Genomic DNA, 18,364 nt, shown 5'->3' with positions numbered 1-18,364 from the left:
AAACCAAAAATATTTGACATGTTCTTGTATATCGGGAAACGAAATGTAAGAAAACCATTCAAACAACATCAGTTTTAAAGTAAACTAGGTGTTTATGATTCAGTCAGTCTGAACAATGGAAATGCATCAGAAATAGTACATCGGTCAATACTGATGGATTTTTCATATAAAAAGGACCAATCCAGATCGTGGGAATTCAGTTACTGAAAGCTCTGTTAGCTTAACATCATCTTAACAAACCTTTTCCAAATAACATTTTTACCTGATGAGAGTTATTTTTCAAGTGATTTTACATTGTTTTGCTGATAGTTATTAAACTAAACCCAACCACATTTAAAAGATTTGTTTGTTGAATTTCAACGATAGTAAAAAAAAATCTATCAAAATCACAAACACTTAACATTTGCCAACTTAGCATGAATCCATGTAGAAAGACTTGAAACAGCTGGGAGCATGGTGACTGGATCCCGACTTAGTCTGACACTTCATGCTAGTTACTCGGACCGAGAAACCACTCGCCAGTAATTGACTAGTACTGGGTATATACAGGATGCCTACATTCACCACATTCCTGCTTTCCTATGTAACTTGGATGTACACGTAAAACAGATCTATACATCAATCATTCTAAAGGACATTAAATTTCAGGCAAAACATGTAATTTATTGACAAATTCAATAAGTATGTGAGTATCTACATGCTAAATTACATACAGTACCCAAGTCATGTGTTCTCCACGCACACTGCCTCCCTACATTTCAGGACCTTCGAGAGGCTATTTAACGATAAATATCACCTAACACATGTAGTATCCCTGTTATTTGTATCTCCCTTGAAAACATTAAGATAGCATTATTTTGCTAAATCCTTTTGTACCTTTCAAATATGTCATATAATCAGGTTAATATTGTTCAGATTACAATCACCTGGTACCATATTTATCATGCAAGACAGCAATATTTAGCCCAGTTGGCAGGGTAAAGTATTAGATTAAAAGTCAGAGGATAGGAAACATAGGTTATACAGGTTTTATAGCAAATTGATCAATATCAGAACTTTGAAAAAAACAATGGTGGGTGTGTATTGCCAGGCATTGGTTTATTTCAGTTAGTAGTTTAAGATAATTTTTCAGTTTGTTTTATTGTAGATTGCCATGGAAAGGTGATGCAGAATAAATTACACATAGTATGCATGCAGAAGATTTAAAAACAAGAGGCCAATAGGGCCTGTATCGCTCAAATAAAAGTACTCCTACAAATATTTCCATATATCGAGTCTCCTTGGCTTAAAAATGTTCCAGACTAAATGAAACTTTATACTTCTCTATCCTAGGTACCTACTGGCCAAGTATCATTACTTTGGGCCTCTCAGTTAATCAGAAGAAGTTGTTTGAAAGCTTTTACATATTTGACCCCTGTGACCTCAAACGTAGGTCAAGGTCATTTATTTGAGGAACTGTATAGCACTCTGTCCCAGATATCTACTGGCCAAGTATCATTGCTGTAGGCCTCTTGGTTATTAAGAAGTTGTTTAAAGGATTTTACATATTTTACCCCTGTGACATTGAAAGTAGGTCAAGGTAATTTATTTGAGGAAATTTAATAGCACTCTGTCCAAAACACCTACTGGCCAAATATCATGGCCCTAAGGTCCTCCAGTTCTTAAGAAGAAGTCGTTCAATAAAACAAGAGGCCCATGGGCCTTAACGGTCACCTGATATATTTNCGACAACGGACAACACACCAGGCCATACCATAAGCTCTTAAAATGAGCTAAAAATAAGACAGTAAAACAGTATTATACCAAGAATATGAACAAAAAACAGGCACCTACTTCAAAAACTGATATCCAAAACTCAAACTCAGTAACACAAAATGATTTTTTCATAGCACTAATAATTTTACAACTATATAAGCTCAGTCTGGTAAACATTTCACAGGTCAGCCTGAACCACTAATAACTTACATTACTTTAGTGAGTTTGAGAATAACTACAGGATGGTTTGATCATTATGGATTTTCTGTTACCTTCGACCAAAACAAAAAACAAAATTCCTGACGATCGTACCATTCCATGTTGTCAAAATACTGTAAAAAAAAAAGTGTTTTTCACCCTATAATTTCCCTACATTTCTTCATTAGAATTTTCAGAAAAGCACCATCATAAATGTGCACAACTTTTACATTTTCCCCTTTCAACCACACTTTGACTCTGACAAAAGGTTGGGTCATATTTATACCTGCCGAGAATTTCTGTTGACTGTTAAGTAGTCAATTATCCTCAAAATTAATTATTATAGCTGATTATATAACCAACCAGAAACATTTTTTTCAAACAGGTTTACAAAAAGGTAGTTTGTACTTTTTGCATTATGCAATAAATTCATTACTGAATTTGAATGTGTAAATTGACCTCTGCCCCGACTCGACTACCACCAAGGAGTGATTACTACTTAAAGTTCAAAGCTTCTTGTTTTGATACGATAAATATTCGATCCTCACTTAAAATGTAAAGTAGGAGTTAATTGTTAGTGCTGGGAATTGGTCAAATATTAAAAATCAATTATCAAAATTAGATCAACCATTACATTGACTTATTAATAGTTGATATTTGTGCAAAAAGCTGAAAACATTAAAGTTGTATGCTACCTTATTTAAACCTACTAATATGTGTCTTAGACATGAACCTTCGATTCTTCGTCAGAAAATTGACTGAACTGAACAACTTTTAATATCAGATTACTCCAACCAATGTTTTATTCGTTTAACCTGATGTTCCAATGTTGAATGACACTGGTATGTAGCTCAGTCTACAGTAAATATATTAGTTTTATCTTCAATATACAATCAGTACTTTAAACAACCTTAATATCTCTGCAATATCAGTATTATAACTGTGTACTTTATGAATTACTTATCACAATGTACACATGTAAAACAGATTTACATCAAGTCCACGACCCAGCAGTACAGATAGTGTCTATTGTTGAAGGAAGAAACCTGCTGGTTTCATTGGCCCGAAGTAATACACACATGTACAGACGGATCAATAGTATAAGTTACAAATTGGTTCTTCTACCATACAGAATCTACCATCACCTCTACCAATTTTTTTTTTTTATTAGTGTCTGTTCATTTGTAAATGTTTACAAATACTGTTTGATATATGTCAATCAAATGATTTACTTAAAATAACATAGTCCTGAGGCCAACAACAAATTAACAAATATCTGTTTATCCTATCTACCCTATATTTTGTTGCCAATCAGAACCTTATAGTCACTGTGACCTTGCCCAGTTTTTGACTATCAGGATTTTGCTCCAGATCTAACGAATATGTGCCTACCTGTTTGGTCTATCTTTGGGGAGGTGTGGGTAGGGGTGCTATGTTATTATCATCAGCTTATCCTATAATTGCTGGTTAAGAAGGTCTTGTTTTTCAGATTTTCATTAAGTAAAGTCATATGTATACATAAAGTCTACTGGTCACAGTGCTAGTATTAGCCATCTAAAATTTAGGCGAGACCAAGGCAGGTAATAATACTGATATCAAATTACCAAGGTAAGTTATCTTTCAAATATTTGGAGTCCCATGAATTTTTTTTTTTTTTGCTTAAATTTGAAAAAGAGACATGTCAAATAGAGCCATTGGGTGTTATGTTGCACATTTACTGAAAAGTCAAATGGACAAAGAATGCAATGGAGCAAGGCGTCCCTAATACTCGTCACATCATCTTCACTACCTATGATGGACTAACTAGAAGCTTGGATGTGATTCTCCGATTATTACGAATGATTTGACTGGTTGATTTACAGGCTGCCATTCCCAGCCTGTATGAATGGAGAAAAAGGAGAAAAACTCCGTAAAATGTTCATTCTCCCCTTTCAAGTTAAATCTAGAGAATATCTGCCTCGAACTATTCTCCTCTTTATGTCTTTTGTCAATGCAATTTTATCCTTCATTTGAAAATTGAGTGTTCAAGCAGAAATAACATGTTTGTTATTCATTAAAATTCCCCTCAGTTGATTACTTTTCCGTATAATTGGAAAAAGATAGCTTCCCCAAAATCACAGACAGCAGGTTTTGGCTGCAGCTGTCATCATCATTGATGGAGCGTTTAACAGAATGAGTGTTCATGCAACTCGTACAACATCTCCAGTCATCAACACGATAGCCTAGCTAAAAAGGCTGATGACAGCAAAATTGGTGATCACACGAAAACTCAAGAGGACAAAAATTACTGCTGAAATGTAAACAAAGTCTGTATACATGTAGAATGGTAAATATTTAGGGATATAATCATCCAATTTATCCATAGCAGCCTCATCAATTCACACCCTGTCAATAGCACTAAATTAATTTGCATGTTACCAATTAAGAGACATCTATATAAATGGGCAAGTAGAAGTACATGCAGTGTAAGCTTGTCAGCGACTTGGCTGCCTTTGATATAGCATGAGGATATATTGCCTTTGTAATCACGAATCCGTGTGACATGCCGATCAATAATCGGAGAGGTAGGGCAATACAAACGTCTGCACACTGTCTCCTTATCTGCAGGCCTTTTTTTGAGGCATTACTTATTAATCATTATATATAATTAGATACTGCACATTCTCTGTGATTAATAATATCCCCCTAAATTTACTTGTAGGTGTAGTACTCTTGGGTCTAGATCCGATACAAATCAATATCACGAACTCTTCACCACATAAATAACACCACAGTGCCCTTCAAACGCACTCATGCTTAATGGTCGCATACTTCAATAACCTGACGGGGAATAACTTGCCAAAACTAACAGCAAAACTGCTAGAAAATCAAATTTAACTATGTTTATTAAGTGTGATTTTTGCACTTAATAGCTTGAGTATGTTAAAAGAAAGTTACATTCTAGTAAAATGTCTGTATATGGCTTTTAGAGAGCATGAATAATATGACCTTGAAGATTTTTTCTGAAAATGTCTGAACTGTGAAATGTTAGCTGAAATATGCCTAGAATGCAGGAATTTGCATCTATAATTTCAAAGTTTCCTGTATGAGACCCTACCCACAGCTTCTTGTGGCCTTCAACACCAAACTGCAACCTACCCTACTTCGGTGTCAATACCAAATTTTCTACCAGAGACCCTTACACATGATCCCCTTGTGGACAGGGGGCAATAGCCCGTAACCTTCCCCACTTCATTGCTAAGGATATCGGCTGCTGCCTTCTATATGAGATAATATCATATTGTTTTGAGAAGAGATAGATTTATTATCTCATTATAAAGAACTCCAGAATTACCTTTGTTTATGGCAATAAAGACTTCAAAAATATTTCATAGAAATGGGATGAGTAATTGTCTTGGAAAATATATTTTGTGGCTTTACTGTGAAATGACCTTCAAGAATGGTTAGAGGATTTTTGAAGGTCGACAATATAGCTGTACAACTACATTGTGACCTTGTTTCTGATGGTTCATATTGATCTCTTCTCCCTATCCACCATTAGTAATAATCTGAATTGGACGTCAGACCTTGTTCTTATCACATGCTATAATGTGGCATGCAGGTATTTGATGCGTCTTCTTTCCCCCCACATTTCTGACAATTCTCACTGTGACATCATAATTAAAACAACACATATGACGTAATTGTATAGTGACATCACATTTTAAGGCAACAGATATAAATGATATGGTGTCATTGAGGATCTGAGGTCCTAAGTCAGATACAAGCTTTTCTGTCCACAAATAATCACATACATTCTTGGTTGTGTGACAAAACAATATTAATGAACTAGTATTTGTTCTGGAATACATTAAGCTGACAGCAGATCTAGAGCCTCACTAAAGTGAAAACTTCTTATACTCATTTCATAAAAATCTCATAAGAAATGATTCTCAATAAATATCCTAAATACAAATACCATGTATTACCTAATCAGCACTTTGTGTGCTTATACAAATGTAACTAGTACTTAGGGAAACTTAGAATGATTAAGAGAACTTTCAGAATTCTTTTAAGAAAGGCTGTAATGGACTCTTTTGTTCAGGTTAAGCCATAAGTTAGTGTGAAGGAATGGAACACTCGGATCATAGAACGATAGGGAACACCCACAAATGATGAGTGTTTAATCTTCAGTTTATCAGGTCAAATATGGTAAACAAATTTAACAGGGTAGATGTACTTGTTAGAAGTGGTTCCAAATTGTAAAGGTTTGGGATATTTTCTTTTGTTTATTAGAAATAAATATTCCATTTACAACTGAACAACTTGTAAAATTGTGATTGGAATTATTTCAAGGTAAACTGACAACTATTTTATAATTTTGCAATTTTGTAAAAATGCCACAATATTTTCAAAATTGAAAAGGCACAGGGGGATTGGTAAAAGGATGAGAAATAACTGGTTGGGATTAAATTATTAAAACCAATAATTGGAAAAGATTTAAAACTAACATCGCTACAGTGGACAATTCTTACCTCATTGATGAAGAGACGCCATCTGTTATCATGACAACCAGCTGATGCACAGTTTTCACCCTCCTCAGGGAGTTCCCTAGGACCAAACATCCCAGAGCATATGTGTCATTTGTCGCCAACGTCACAAATGCTCCCTTCTCACCTGTGAAAACATATGTATATATATATAGAGTCAGTGTCAGCAATATTAATATTTTCCATGAGACAGGTAATATTAGAGGTACATCATACCGGAATATTTAGGGTGATATGCAGACTTTTTTCTTACTATTTTTGAAATGAGGTATATGGCTTTGGAATTCAGACAAACTGCATAGCGGTTTGCCAAACTGGATTTTTTTAAAAACTAAAAACCAACAGACAGTATTGATTTTCTTTTAAAAGACTAAAACATTCTTATTTATAAAATATTTCCTTTTAGATGTTGCTCTGTCAATCCAGGAACAAAATGGCTGCAAACAAGATCGTCGCAGGGCGGAACAATATACGCCCTTCCCATGCCAATCTGACATACTATAAATCCCTCTGATGCATTATGGTATCTAAATGTGTAAAAATATGGAAATGTAAGGAAAGGAAACAGTTGAAATTTATTTCTGGATTGTGTTGAAAGGAGAAATCATATTGTACCTTACAACTTAAGCTGAAGGAATAGGTTTCATTTATAAAATTAATTTTCATAGGAATTGTCTCCCTTTGTATATATATATTAGTTCAAACTATGAAACTAGAAATCTGTTTTGCCATTAATCAATTAAATTTGCACCATTTAACCCCAAGATAATTCTTTTAATCGTTAATTATTGGCAGATTTTGTTATAAGACAAAGTGTAAATATTGACCAACTTTCATCAGAATCCTGTCATGTTTCACCAAGGTATTGTGCAGCAACCGTAAACCAATGTGTGTGTGTACAGTATGCTAATTGATTTTGCTCAACTTCATACTTAGCTTCAGTCTTCATATTATGTATATGCACACCAAGTTTTATCAAACTGATTGTTATCTAAGCAAGTTATCTTGCAGAAGCTTAAGTTTCGAAATTAACTAATCAGAGCATAGAATGCTAAATAAGTATGCACAGATTTTGACAAACTTCGAACTAAGTCTCGGTCTTTGTATAATGTTCATGCATACCAAGTTTTATAAAAACTGAGTGAAATTTAAGGAAGTAATCTTTAGGAAACCGAAGTTTGGAGGGACTGACACTCCCCATACCATACTGTGTAGCTGTTAAAATGTTTGACAGGCATATAAGATACCCTGATATGATATCTGTATAATACAGGATGTATTAACTTGACCTCTGATCCTTAGTATATATATATATATGGCCTTGAACTTCACAAGATGTAATCCTATAGGCAGCACTCAAATCATCATTTTGATCTGTAGGAGACATTCCTTTTTTAGCAAATTACTTTTAACATATTACAGTAGTGAATATTACAAAGGATGCTGCAAATTCCTTCTAAAATTGTTTCCAATTGTTTTTCGGGTTTATGATTTACAATCTTTTCTTCTTCCGTCAACTATTAATAATGTGAAAACAAAAGTTCTTGAAATGTAAGTGATTAAGTCATCATAACTAAGCTGCCAGTAGACCTATCAGATACACAAGCTGAACACCAAACTTACCATGTGTTCATTTAGCCTCTTATGTAATCAATTACCTACAACAGGTATCCTCTTTTGTTGCACTGTGACTCATTTGATTTTTATCCTGTCTTTCTATTGAAGTACAAGTGTCAACCCTTTTTCCTAGTCATTTCTTTAAGACTAGATTCACCCACTGAGCCATAGAGCTGTCACGATACACTTTACCCACGATTCAATACATTTAAGCATTGAACTGTTTTTGTATGGTATTTATGATCTATTTGAATGACACAGCTTGCAAGCAAACAACATAATGCGCACTAGCGCATTATGACTTGTTTGCTTGCAAAGCTGTGTCATTCAAATAGATCATAAATACCATACAAAAACAGTTCAATACTTATATTTACATTTTCTCTGCCCCTTATGTTCTTTTTTAACTTATAATTTATATTTAAAATTAAAAATGCCCGCCTTATCGACAGTCCACACAATTTCGATCAATAGTTTGAACAGCGTATTGTCGCGTGCTGATTGGCAAACAAAGTAGTACTTTGAAANGAAATTTAACGTCTCACATATCCAGATATCCAGAATCCAGAAAAATATATCGTGAATCAAATTGAACATAAATAATCGTGTTACAAGTGCATCGCGGTGAATCGTGACACCTCTACTGAGCCATAAACTCACAGTTGCATGGCTCTATATGTCGTTGCCTTTGGATACTGTATACCAGGACATTTTTCATTACAATTTTTTGTCAATTTATTGTTACAGCAGGTATTTGTATACAACCTAGTATATATGTATACATACATAAAATATAAATGTAAAGGGCAAATTTAATATTGAGAAAAATAGGATTTTACTGTTGAAGGGTGAACATTTGAATGGGTGAAATTTCCCTGTATAGAGTATTCAATAGTCATTAAAATGTTTTCCCACATTTGATCCAGCCTATGACCTTAACATGGTCATAAATATGAACAGAACAAAACTTCAGGCATTAGTACACATGTGTTTTATTTGTTTTTATTTGTTTTTATTCAATGAAGATGAATTGTTATAGACATTTGACTATTGTAACCTTAACCCTTTCACCACTGTAGACCATATTGGACTCATCGAGATCAATGCATGGTGGAGTCTACTAAAGTTACACAGGGGTGAAAGGGTGAAAAGGTGTCAAGGTCAATAATTTGAATAATCCACTCTTTATTTTACTCCAACATGCTACAGATCAAATAGCATAACTACTTAAGCATCTTGGTTACTCAGAAGTTTTTTTTTAAATGTTTCACACATTGACCCCTGTGACCTTGAAAGTGGATCAAAGCTATTATAAATGGCTCTTTTATGTAGGCAAACCTGATATCCCTTTCATTCTAGCAAATATATATATGTCAAAAATCATTACCCTAACCCTTGTGGTTAATTATAAAACAGTAAAACCATGATGTAATGCCACCCGTTAAACCTGCATACCGCCATTAATTTACTCAGAACCCAAACGTTAATGCACCCGTTGTAACGCCAAATCTGCATACCGCCATCTGCCATCATATTACCAAAACAAATGGTTAAAATCATACTATTTTGACCTCGTTAAATACTGCCAATTTGAGTCAAGTACAGGTATATGCCAATGACAGGAATGTTACGTAGGTGTGTACACATGAAATCGTCCAAACCATAACTAGACATAAGTTTTACTGCAGAAATTATGATGAATAAATCTCACTTCTGCAATTTATTTACTATTGTGTTTTTTTTCTTCATATTGGAAATGAACAGGCCATAGAGAAGACTCACTATTTTGACGACATCGTTTACGGTAGGTAGTATACCACGTGACGATGCACAGCCAGTGATACCAGAGATCCTGGATGCAAAGATGGCGATCGACACCTTTGTTAGATATTTAGAACACGAGGAAAATACAACAGAGTCAGACATTCAGAAATGTTTAGCGATACAGAATTTCGTGCAGTCAATCGGACAAAACACGGCAAGACAATCGACCATCAGTGATTTATTTAGTGTCAGATCTAGTGTGTAACATTGACTGGTTATGTAAGTACATGTACATTCATGTACTGTGTGTAAAACTCTGCATTGACATCGTCGGGATATCACAGCATAATTAATCTTTATTTGCGTGCGACACTTCTATACAGATAGTGATTATGTTTTGCACGCTCACCAGTTTGATACATTAAATTACAATTTTGGAAAAAAATCCTATTCTGAAGTTTATTATTAATTTTTTAATGTATTAGTTCAGTTGGTGTGTGAACACTTGGGTTCCAAACGGTAAACCCGATAATAATTACCGCCACACTCATTATACTGCCAAAATCCCAGAGGTCAGAAGGTGGCAGTATAACAAGGTTTTACTGTAATTAGGAGCCATATGCATTAAAGGTTTTAACACATTTGACCTTATGAACTTCAAAGAGGGTCAAGGTTATCTCCTTTGAACAGGCCTCCATAACCAATCATCCCAGCATGTTACAGATCAAATATGATGAACACAGACTTTAAAGATATTGAAAAAAAACAACTATAATGCCAAATTAAGTGAGTTTTAACAAAATATCCTGATAAACATTTAATCATTATTGATATATGTTCCCATTACAAACAACTTCCACATAATATACATTGTTATAAAAGTTTAAAAAAAAAATGGCTTTATCTTCTTAGTTGTTATCGCATACAGTCTGTGCGATTGCATAACAAGATAAAACACTGCATCAGAATGTTTTTAGACCAATGCATTTTTGCTTTATATGCATTCAAGTCCTTATCTGCTTACCTACAAGTTTATTCTAATGACCCAACACGATGTGAATAATAACCGACAAGAAATATCATAGATATATAAATATAGGTACAGAGAAAATCTTTAAACTTGTATTTTTTCCAGTCAGTCAGTTCATTCATGCTGGCCTATTCACTGTCTCAGTCTTGACAGCTGATACACAATCATGTGTATTGATTTGTTGTACCAGGCCTACTCTATTAGTCTATAAATATAAAGATGAGAAAAGTCATATTAAAGGAATAAACAGCGGAAACAAAGCTTCAAATTGCTGTGTTTGTCAGTATAATCGATCAAAATACCTAACAAGCAAGCGTGACTGTCCTCACGTGTCCAAGTAGGACAAGGACACTCTCTACAAGGTCAACCGTCAGTTAAAGTGAAAATAGAGAGCCCGCTACATTACGTTATACACGAAACGTACTTCATGGATCTCTTTCAGCGAGATGCAGTTCGGAATCAAAGAACTAATGCAGTTTATCTGTTTCTACACACTGTCATACCTATTCTCATGAAATGTCCATGCATTCCGAGAGTTCAAAAGGTCAGAGACTGGAGAGTCTAATCGCCGACTAAACCTTTTTTTGTCGAAGTGCATGTGAAAAATGCCGAGTACATTCCCCTTCGCTGAAGCATGTTTTACATATTTCGTCCTCAATGACGAAAGTGCGTCCTCCCAAGGTTACACACTGTCATTCACACAACCTCGTTAAATCACAACCATGTTGCCATACAATTTTCACGTTGCATACAAGGAGTAAAGCCAACAGAAACTCGGTACTTACCCCGTTCTGCCATGGTGCTCAACTGACACACGAATGTTCCCGGAAAGGAAATGCACTGGTGATTTTCCAACAACCAATCAAAATTAGAGAGCCGAGTTCACGTGACAAAATATGGCGGCGCCCACGAAATGTACACCGACAAGTTTTTGCAGGACAAATTACAACAAATCTAACATTTAAATCGCGGTATCAAATTAAAAACACTATCTTGTGACGCATAAGGGATGTACCTTATCAGTTGAACTGAGGAGGTAAGTACGATTTATGATAAATGCACAAAAAATTGTATTTTCGACGGAGTTGCTATGAACGCCAAAATGACCGTCATTGTTGTGACGTAAAATGGCTGCTAAAGTGCACATTATTAGCATAGTGTGTTTTTATACAGACCCTTAGAAAAAGAAAACAATACACTATGAGACTAAAGTTGCTATTGTCGAACAATTTTTTTTTTTTATATATAATCAAGACGGAAGCTCTAATTCCAAACGACCCTGGGTGAGTCAAGTTCCACTACATTCATTCCTCCTTTAAATTGTAATAGGACGTCCGTGGGGAGAGCCTGTCCAGCGTCGGTAGATGAAAGTGATCGTATAGTTATTAATGTTTTCCCCAAGGATTTAAATTAGTGGATGCAGGCATTGCTGCCTCTATATCAACATCAATATAATTTGAAATAAAATGAGGTAAACATAGAATAAGCCTATACATAAGACGCTCGGCTGTATAGTCATACTTCCACTCAAGATTGAAACGGGATTACAAAGTTATTAAATTATTCTAATTTTGCAATGTGTGTTTCTGTTAAATAAAATGTATGACACATGTCAGCACTGTGGACATTTGAAGCTTGCATTTTGAGCCAGATAAATACTTTAGGTACAAGTGTAAAAGATGCGCATTGATTAGGTTGCCTTACAAGCATCAGCTCAGAGCCAATGGTCGCAGGTTTGAGCCCCAGCTACAGCACTATCTTTATCTCTATTCCTTGTGACGTCCTGCTACTAACTGTCATTGACCCTCTCCGTTCAAGGTAGGAGATCGAACCCTTGGCGGGGAGTCAAATAACCTGGGTTTGGTTTTGAAAAAAGGGGTGAATAGTGTAAAAAAAATGTGCATTGATAAGGTTGCCTTACAAGCCTCAGATGTAGGAAAAAATTACCTTTAGCCCAGTGGTAGAGCATCGGGGTGGAGTTTGGACCCCCAGGGACAGCACTATCTTTATCACTATTCCTTGTCCTGGTACACATGGTCAAAACAATTGTACCAGATCTGGACTGGGTCGATTGTCTTATTATTGTAGAGCGCCTGTCTAGAGTTTGGAGGGCCCCAGGTTTAATTCATGTCTTGCCATGCATTTTTCCGCTGCTATAACACGTTAATTCTAAGCAGTACGTACATAAACATATAAAACCTATGATCAAATGTCACTTTACAGTTTTAAACAACACAAAGTTTTCAACAAACAGTTTCATAAATTGTTTAAGTTTACATTGTTCTTTAATCTTAATACATGACTAACCAAACTGCCTCCATCTATCTTCATTTTGGAGAAAGATGATGAGTCGTCAAAAATATTATACTGATGTGCTGGGAGTAAGAACCTGATTAAATTCTATGAGCCTTCATATATCCCCATCCTCAAAATGAGTGGTCTATTTAATGTCTATTGTGGGTGGAGAAATTGTATTCAGAGGTTGAGATCGTTTTAATTTCCTGGTCTTCCATGAATTTGTTTATTTGGGCTCCAAATACATTTTTGACAATTTGTAGATACATTGCAATGTACCAAATTAAATAGTCTTATAATTTGTTGAACAGACAACTATATATCCCAGAAGTCAGAAGATGTGAAAAAAACCACCCACTGGTACTTGATATTAAATGAGTGACAAAAGCTAGTGAGAAAAATCTCCTTCAACTCATTATCTAATACAAGTGATCTTGATGCTGATTTTTGCTATTGTAGCTTGAATTGTTTAAAGGCAAGTGCCTGTGCCATGAAGTGACTTAACTTAATTGAGTTTTTCACTTTCTGTAGATATATAGACAAACAAATAGACAAGATATTGTAGATTACCATGTTTCATCTTAAAAAAGATAAAACACCCTTATATCAATGAAAGACAATTTCATTATAGGTATTACTGTTGCATCATTTTTTTGTCATCTGAATACATTTTCCGTTGGGAATTTAAAATTTGGCCAAAATTTTTTATCTTTTCATGTATATATATATATATATGATATTCTATTTAATGATATATTAAAACTTATCTTTCTCCGATTGAAATCAATTTAGATGAACACTGGTAAAAGAAAGATATGAAATATGATCAGTTTGCAAATTTTTAAGATTTCACATGTATATAATGTTAAAATTGAATGTTAATGAATTATATCTATGTATTGTATCATTAATATGGATAAAGAAGCAGATATTTGCCTGCGTCCATCTTTTTTCCTATAAAATTCCTATTAAAGAAACAAGTCAAAGAATCTTTCACTTTGGTGAAATTGTACAAATCGATACTGCCTCAGTTGTAAACATTAATGAAATGCTGATTTTCAATTTTCAATTCATTATTACAATTGTGTATTTTTCTTCCCAAGGAGAGACTACATGATAGATGAAAGAAATGGCTACCCAGCAGAAGGAATGGAATGATTGGGTGGGAGAGTTATTTGCCCCTGCTGTGGATGTGACAGTGAAGGATCTACTGGGCGAGAAAACACCGGAGGAGGAAACAGTGATCAAGTCTCGCATCAAACATGTATCGGCATTTGATCCTGAGGCAGTGCGACGAGTATATGAGAGGGTGCATCTTATGTCTGTCATGGACGAGGAGATGAAGGCTCAGAAACAGTCAGAGGCGGAAAACCTAGCTTCTAAAGGTGATTCACTCGTAAAAAACTATTTCAGGATCTTAAAATATTTTGGCTGAAAGAATAAAAAAGAGGGTTTTATATAAAACATCTTTATCGTTTTGTCCAGAGCCTCAATTTTTGTGTCGTCTGCCACACAAGGCGTCATTACATTGTCGGCGGCGTCTGTTGCATCGTCCGAAACAAGGTTTCCGTGCAAGTTACCTTGGGTTGATTGAACTCAAATTTAGTACACATATTACATACTAATATAGCTCGAAGGAGTTTGCATTTCAGAAGTTTACATGTATTTTTGGTGGAGTTATGCCCCTTTTATTGCCAAATAAGGGCATTGTGTATTAAATGCTTTTTTTTTAAGAACTTTTTCATTTTTTAGTCAATTCCTATTCAATTTTGTATGGTAATGCTTAAAACAATAATGTTCAACATATGTTACAGGTTTTTCTGTTGAGTTTCAACTTTCTGTGTTAATTTTTGCTTGTTTACGCAATAACTTGAGTCAAAACACCCTTCTCACTAAAAGCGCTGACCAGGCGACACATCCATTCCTTAGGAACTCTTGTTTATTTGACAATTAAAAGCAAAGATTTTTTTTTTCATTTTTATGTATCTGCTCGTCTTCCATAACTGTATTATCAATATTGTTCCCCCAGGACATCATAGCCATGAATATTACCAGATATGTTGTTTAGTGCCCGGAGGTCTTTCTATTTTAACAAGAGAATATATCAAAAGGCAAAACATGTAAATCTTGCAGAATTTACTGTTGTTTGGCATTTTAAATTGTGGCAAGTTGAATCACCCAGGTCAGACCAGTGACTATTGTAGTGTCTACAGTCCTCATATAGGCTCAAGTTGGGTACACAGACAAATTTACTTAAATATACCTATTTACTCTGACCACTGCAACTATCCCCAGATCATGGAGAGAAAAATGGACATTCTCTTGCTAAGTTTGGTAAAACATACTTATTTAATACATTTAGTGGTGTTGACCGGGAAGCCCAAGTTCCCCTGGCACTGACACCAGACTTAAGACATTTTGACAGATAGATGTGTCTGGTGTGGTCAAAATGTCTAAGTCTGGTGTCAAGGCCAGAGGAAACTCGGGCTACCTGGCCAACAAAAGTGTCCTGGCTCAACTTTAGTACAGATATATTCGAAACAAAAATAAGGGAAGGTTACTGTATATAAGAAAATGAACAGAGCAGAGGGATAGAGATCCTCAAAGCATCATATGATATCTTTTAATGGGTTTCAGATGGTGAAACTCCCGAAGAACTACCTCAGAAGAAAACCGTTCAAGTGGAATTGGATGATTCATGTATTTGGGACTCTGATGAAATCAGCATCCTCCGAGAGGCATTTAAATCAGTAAAGGGAGAAAATCTCCGACTAACAGGCAGATGTAAGGAGCTGGAGAAGAGGAATTTGTATCTTGAATCTCGTTTGGGAACCCTTTCCGGGGAAGTGGACAGTAAAGCTACTAAAATAACAGACTTTAACAGAGCCAACAGTCGTTTAAAAATCCACTGTGAGAAATTACAGGATGAACTTGACCATGCTAATGCAAGACTTACAGCAATGGAAGAAATATTCTCCGAGATCAGCACGGAAAAATCTGCAATGATTAAAGAAGTGCAGGAATTACGCATACAGAGGGATAAAGACAGAATGGACAAGGGACGCCTGGAATTGAACTTGGAGTCTGTCCAAAATGCAGCTGAAAGTGAAAAACTAGCTGTAGAGGAAAATGTTAAAATACAGTGTCAGATAGAAATAATAGAGCTTCAAAAACGTGTGGCCGAGTTGACAGCTGATCTAGCCAATGAGAAACGTGTTCATACCATCACCAAACGAGGTCTAGATCACTTAAGGTCACACTTCGCAAGTCTACCTCTTTCCCACATAGTACCTCCAAATTCTGTGAGGACAGACCAGGTGTCAAAGTTCCAATATTGATATTAATTTAATGTATATATGTATATTAAATCAAGAATACTTTCATTTTCTGAAGCTTGAGGGCCAACTCTTCATGGTATTTAGAAATTTTGTAAGGATGTTGTTAGTTTATGGTGAATAGGATTTAATTAATGTAAACAAATTTGAAGGACTAATTTCAGTGGTTTACAATTTCAATTAAAAGAGTACTAGTACATGCAGTACACACAGATTTTGAAAAATTCTACTATCCCATAATATCTTATATACATTGTATTAAAATACACTGAATGAAGCAAAGAAATGTTTCGGAAAATTTCACTAAAGGCCCGACAAAAATTCCTTATAATCCAGGTGTTAGTGGAATGGTACACCAAACTTTTTTATTTGTATTTAAGAGTCATGATATTTTTACTTTAATTTTTTGTTAAGAAAGAAAGAACTTTCTTATTTCTCGCACTGATATCACTAATGGTGAAATTTTATTCTCCACAGAACTCTTTCTAGGATGAATATCTATTATATTGTATTATTGTAGTCTAAAATTCAACAATTGATCTGTTAAGAATAATTCCAGATAAATATCTTGGTGGACAGGGATGCCTGAGGGGGAAATTTGTGATACCCAAAATACAGTTATCATTTTTCTTTGGCCCAGTTTAAAATTAAGAATGTTATAAACACATTGCTGGTGTGCCCTCTAATATTATTTATATCTGGATCATGCCTTTCCTATTTCTTAATAGACAATTGCCTTATTTCATTACTAGTGCTTATTCATCTTGTCATTAAAGTGTATATTGTATCAATATTATGTATGAAGTGTTTTTATTGCCATTTAAGGGAACATGTGGCAGGACTTGCATCAATATCAAATAAATCCTTGATCCAAAACCCTTGATGATTTATCTCCCTTGTCACATTACATCGCTTTACAATTTGGTATAAAATCAACCTTTTAGAAAATATAAATCACAAAAAGGGGGGAGACACAAGGTCCTAGATAACTGAAGTTTCATAAAAAATCCAGGAATAAGTGCGAACAACAAACGTCAGAATTTTGCAGCAATAAATCCGACGTTTGGAAGAGATTTGCCGTGTTGTTCGCACTTGTTCCTGGATTTTTAGAAAAGATGTTAATAGGTACCAGTACTTCTTCAGGGGTTAAACAACGTATGTCAATCAAAAGTTTTACAATTTGCGTTATTTCTTTCTTAAACAATGTCAAGTCACATGTAATTTTTAAGATATGTTATGTAATTTAGTGGACGCGTGAGAGAAGGATATCATATTCTTGATACATTGTTTTTTATTCTCCGAAACTGTGGATTTTTAGCTCTGCTTATAGAACGGTCCAAGTGTGTTCATTTATCGTGGAAAATTTCTGCGCCACATGTACCGTTTCAACCGGGATACGCAAATGTAGCCCTATGCAATTCAATTCATACACACCACTTTTAGTGTGGATAGGATCAAATTACAATATACACTTATGATCAGTATTGAGATTTCGATAATCTTGCATCTCTGACTATCAGTTGTATTGTATATATTGCTTTATACACACGGGAGAATGAGATCAAATATCTGCTTGTAGTTTGTTCAGTTAAGTTTAGCATCCCCTGTTGATGGAATTATCTTGTCTGGTCATATAGTCATCAAAATTCAAAAGAAGAGATGACCAGGCAACTTCAAATGCAGAGTCTCAGCAATTTTAATCCTGACAAAAGTAGTAGATCAATACAAATGTGGAGACTCCCCATTTGATGTCTGGGCATCTCTTTAGAGTATGACAGCATTTCCATTACCTGCAGTGTGAATGTGGTCAAATGACATCAATTCAGTTGTAAGACAATCTC

The 18,364-nt window shown here is 35.0% G+C and overlaps 2 protein-coding genes across 7 annotated transcripts in view; one reads left to right on the top strand and one right to left on the bottom strand.

Annotated features, from left to right (window-relative positions):
- Nucleotides 1-11,768, bottom strand: part of LOC110449160 (glycogenin-1-like) — a 49,513-nt gene extending 37,745 nt beyond the window's left edge. For all 6 annotated transcript variants that reach the window (XM_021495840.1, XM_021495838.1, XM_021495842.1 and 3 more), the window contains exons 1-2: nt 11,679-11,768; nt 6,468-6,609 (exon numbers count right to left, since the gene is read on the bottom strand). In XM_021495840.1, the coding sequence (XP_021351515.1) occupies nt 6,468-6,609; nt 11,679-11,691 (155 nt within the window). In that variant the 5' untranslated portion in view covers nt 11,692-11,768. The remainder of the gene's footprint in view (nt 1-6,467; nt 6,610-11,678) is intronic.
- Nucleotides 11,769-11,782: 14 nt separating this feature from the next.
- LOC110449162 (rho-associated protein kinase 2-like) lies at nt 11,783-17,385 on the top strand. Its single transcript, XM_021495844.1, has 3 exons — nt 11,783-11,929; nt 14,292-14,573; nt 15,826-17,385. Exons 2-3 carry the CDS (start codon nt 14,309-14,311, stop codon nt 16,524-16,526), a joined length of 966 nt encoding a protein of 321 aa, XP_021351519.1. The 5' UTR covers nt 11,783-11,929; nt 14,292-14,308; the 3' UTR covers nt 16,527-17,385.
- Nucleotides 17,386-18,364: the final 979 nt, after the last annotated feature.

The sequence above is a fragment of the Mizuhopecten yessoensis genome, unplaced genomic scaffold (assembly GCF_002113885.1).
Source record: "Mizuhopecten yessoensis strain PY_sf001 unplaced genomic scaffold, ASM211388v2 scaffold4511, whole genome shotgun sequence".
NCBI classification, from domain to species: domain Eukaryota; kingdom Metazoa; phylum Mollusca; class Bivalvia; order Pectinida; family Pectinidae; genus Mizuhopecten; species Mizuhopecten yessoensis.
Note: the sequence above shows the minus strand (reverse complement) of the source record. Positions and strands in the feature narration are given on the sequence as shown.

What these genes read in the sequence shown, in the direction of transcription:
- LOC110449162 (XM_021495844.1), top strand. Translation starts at nt 14,309, where the DNA reads ATGAAAGAAATGGCTACCCAGCAGAAGGAATGGAATGATTGGGTGGGA. An exon ending in GGAAAACCTAGCTTCTAAAG is followed by an intron (nt 14,574 to 15,825) that starts GTGATTCACTCG and finishes AATGGGTTTCAG; the next exon opens with ATGGTGAAACTCCCGAAGAA.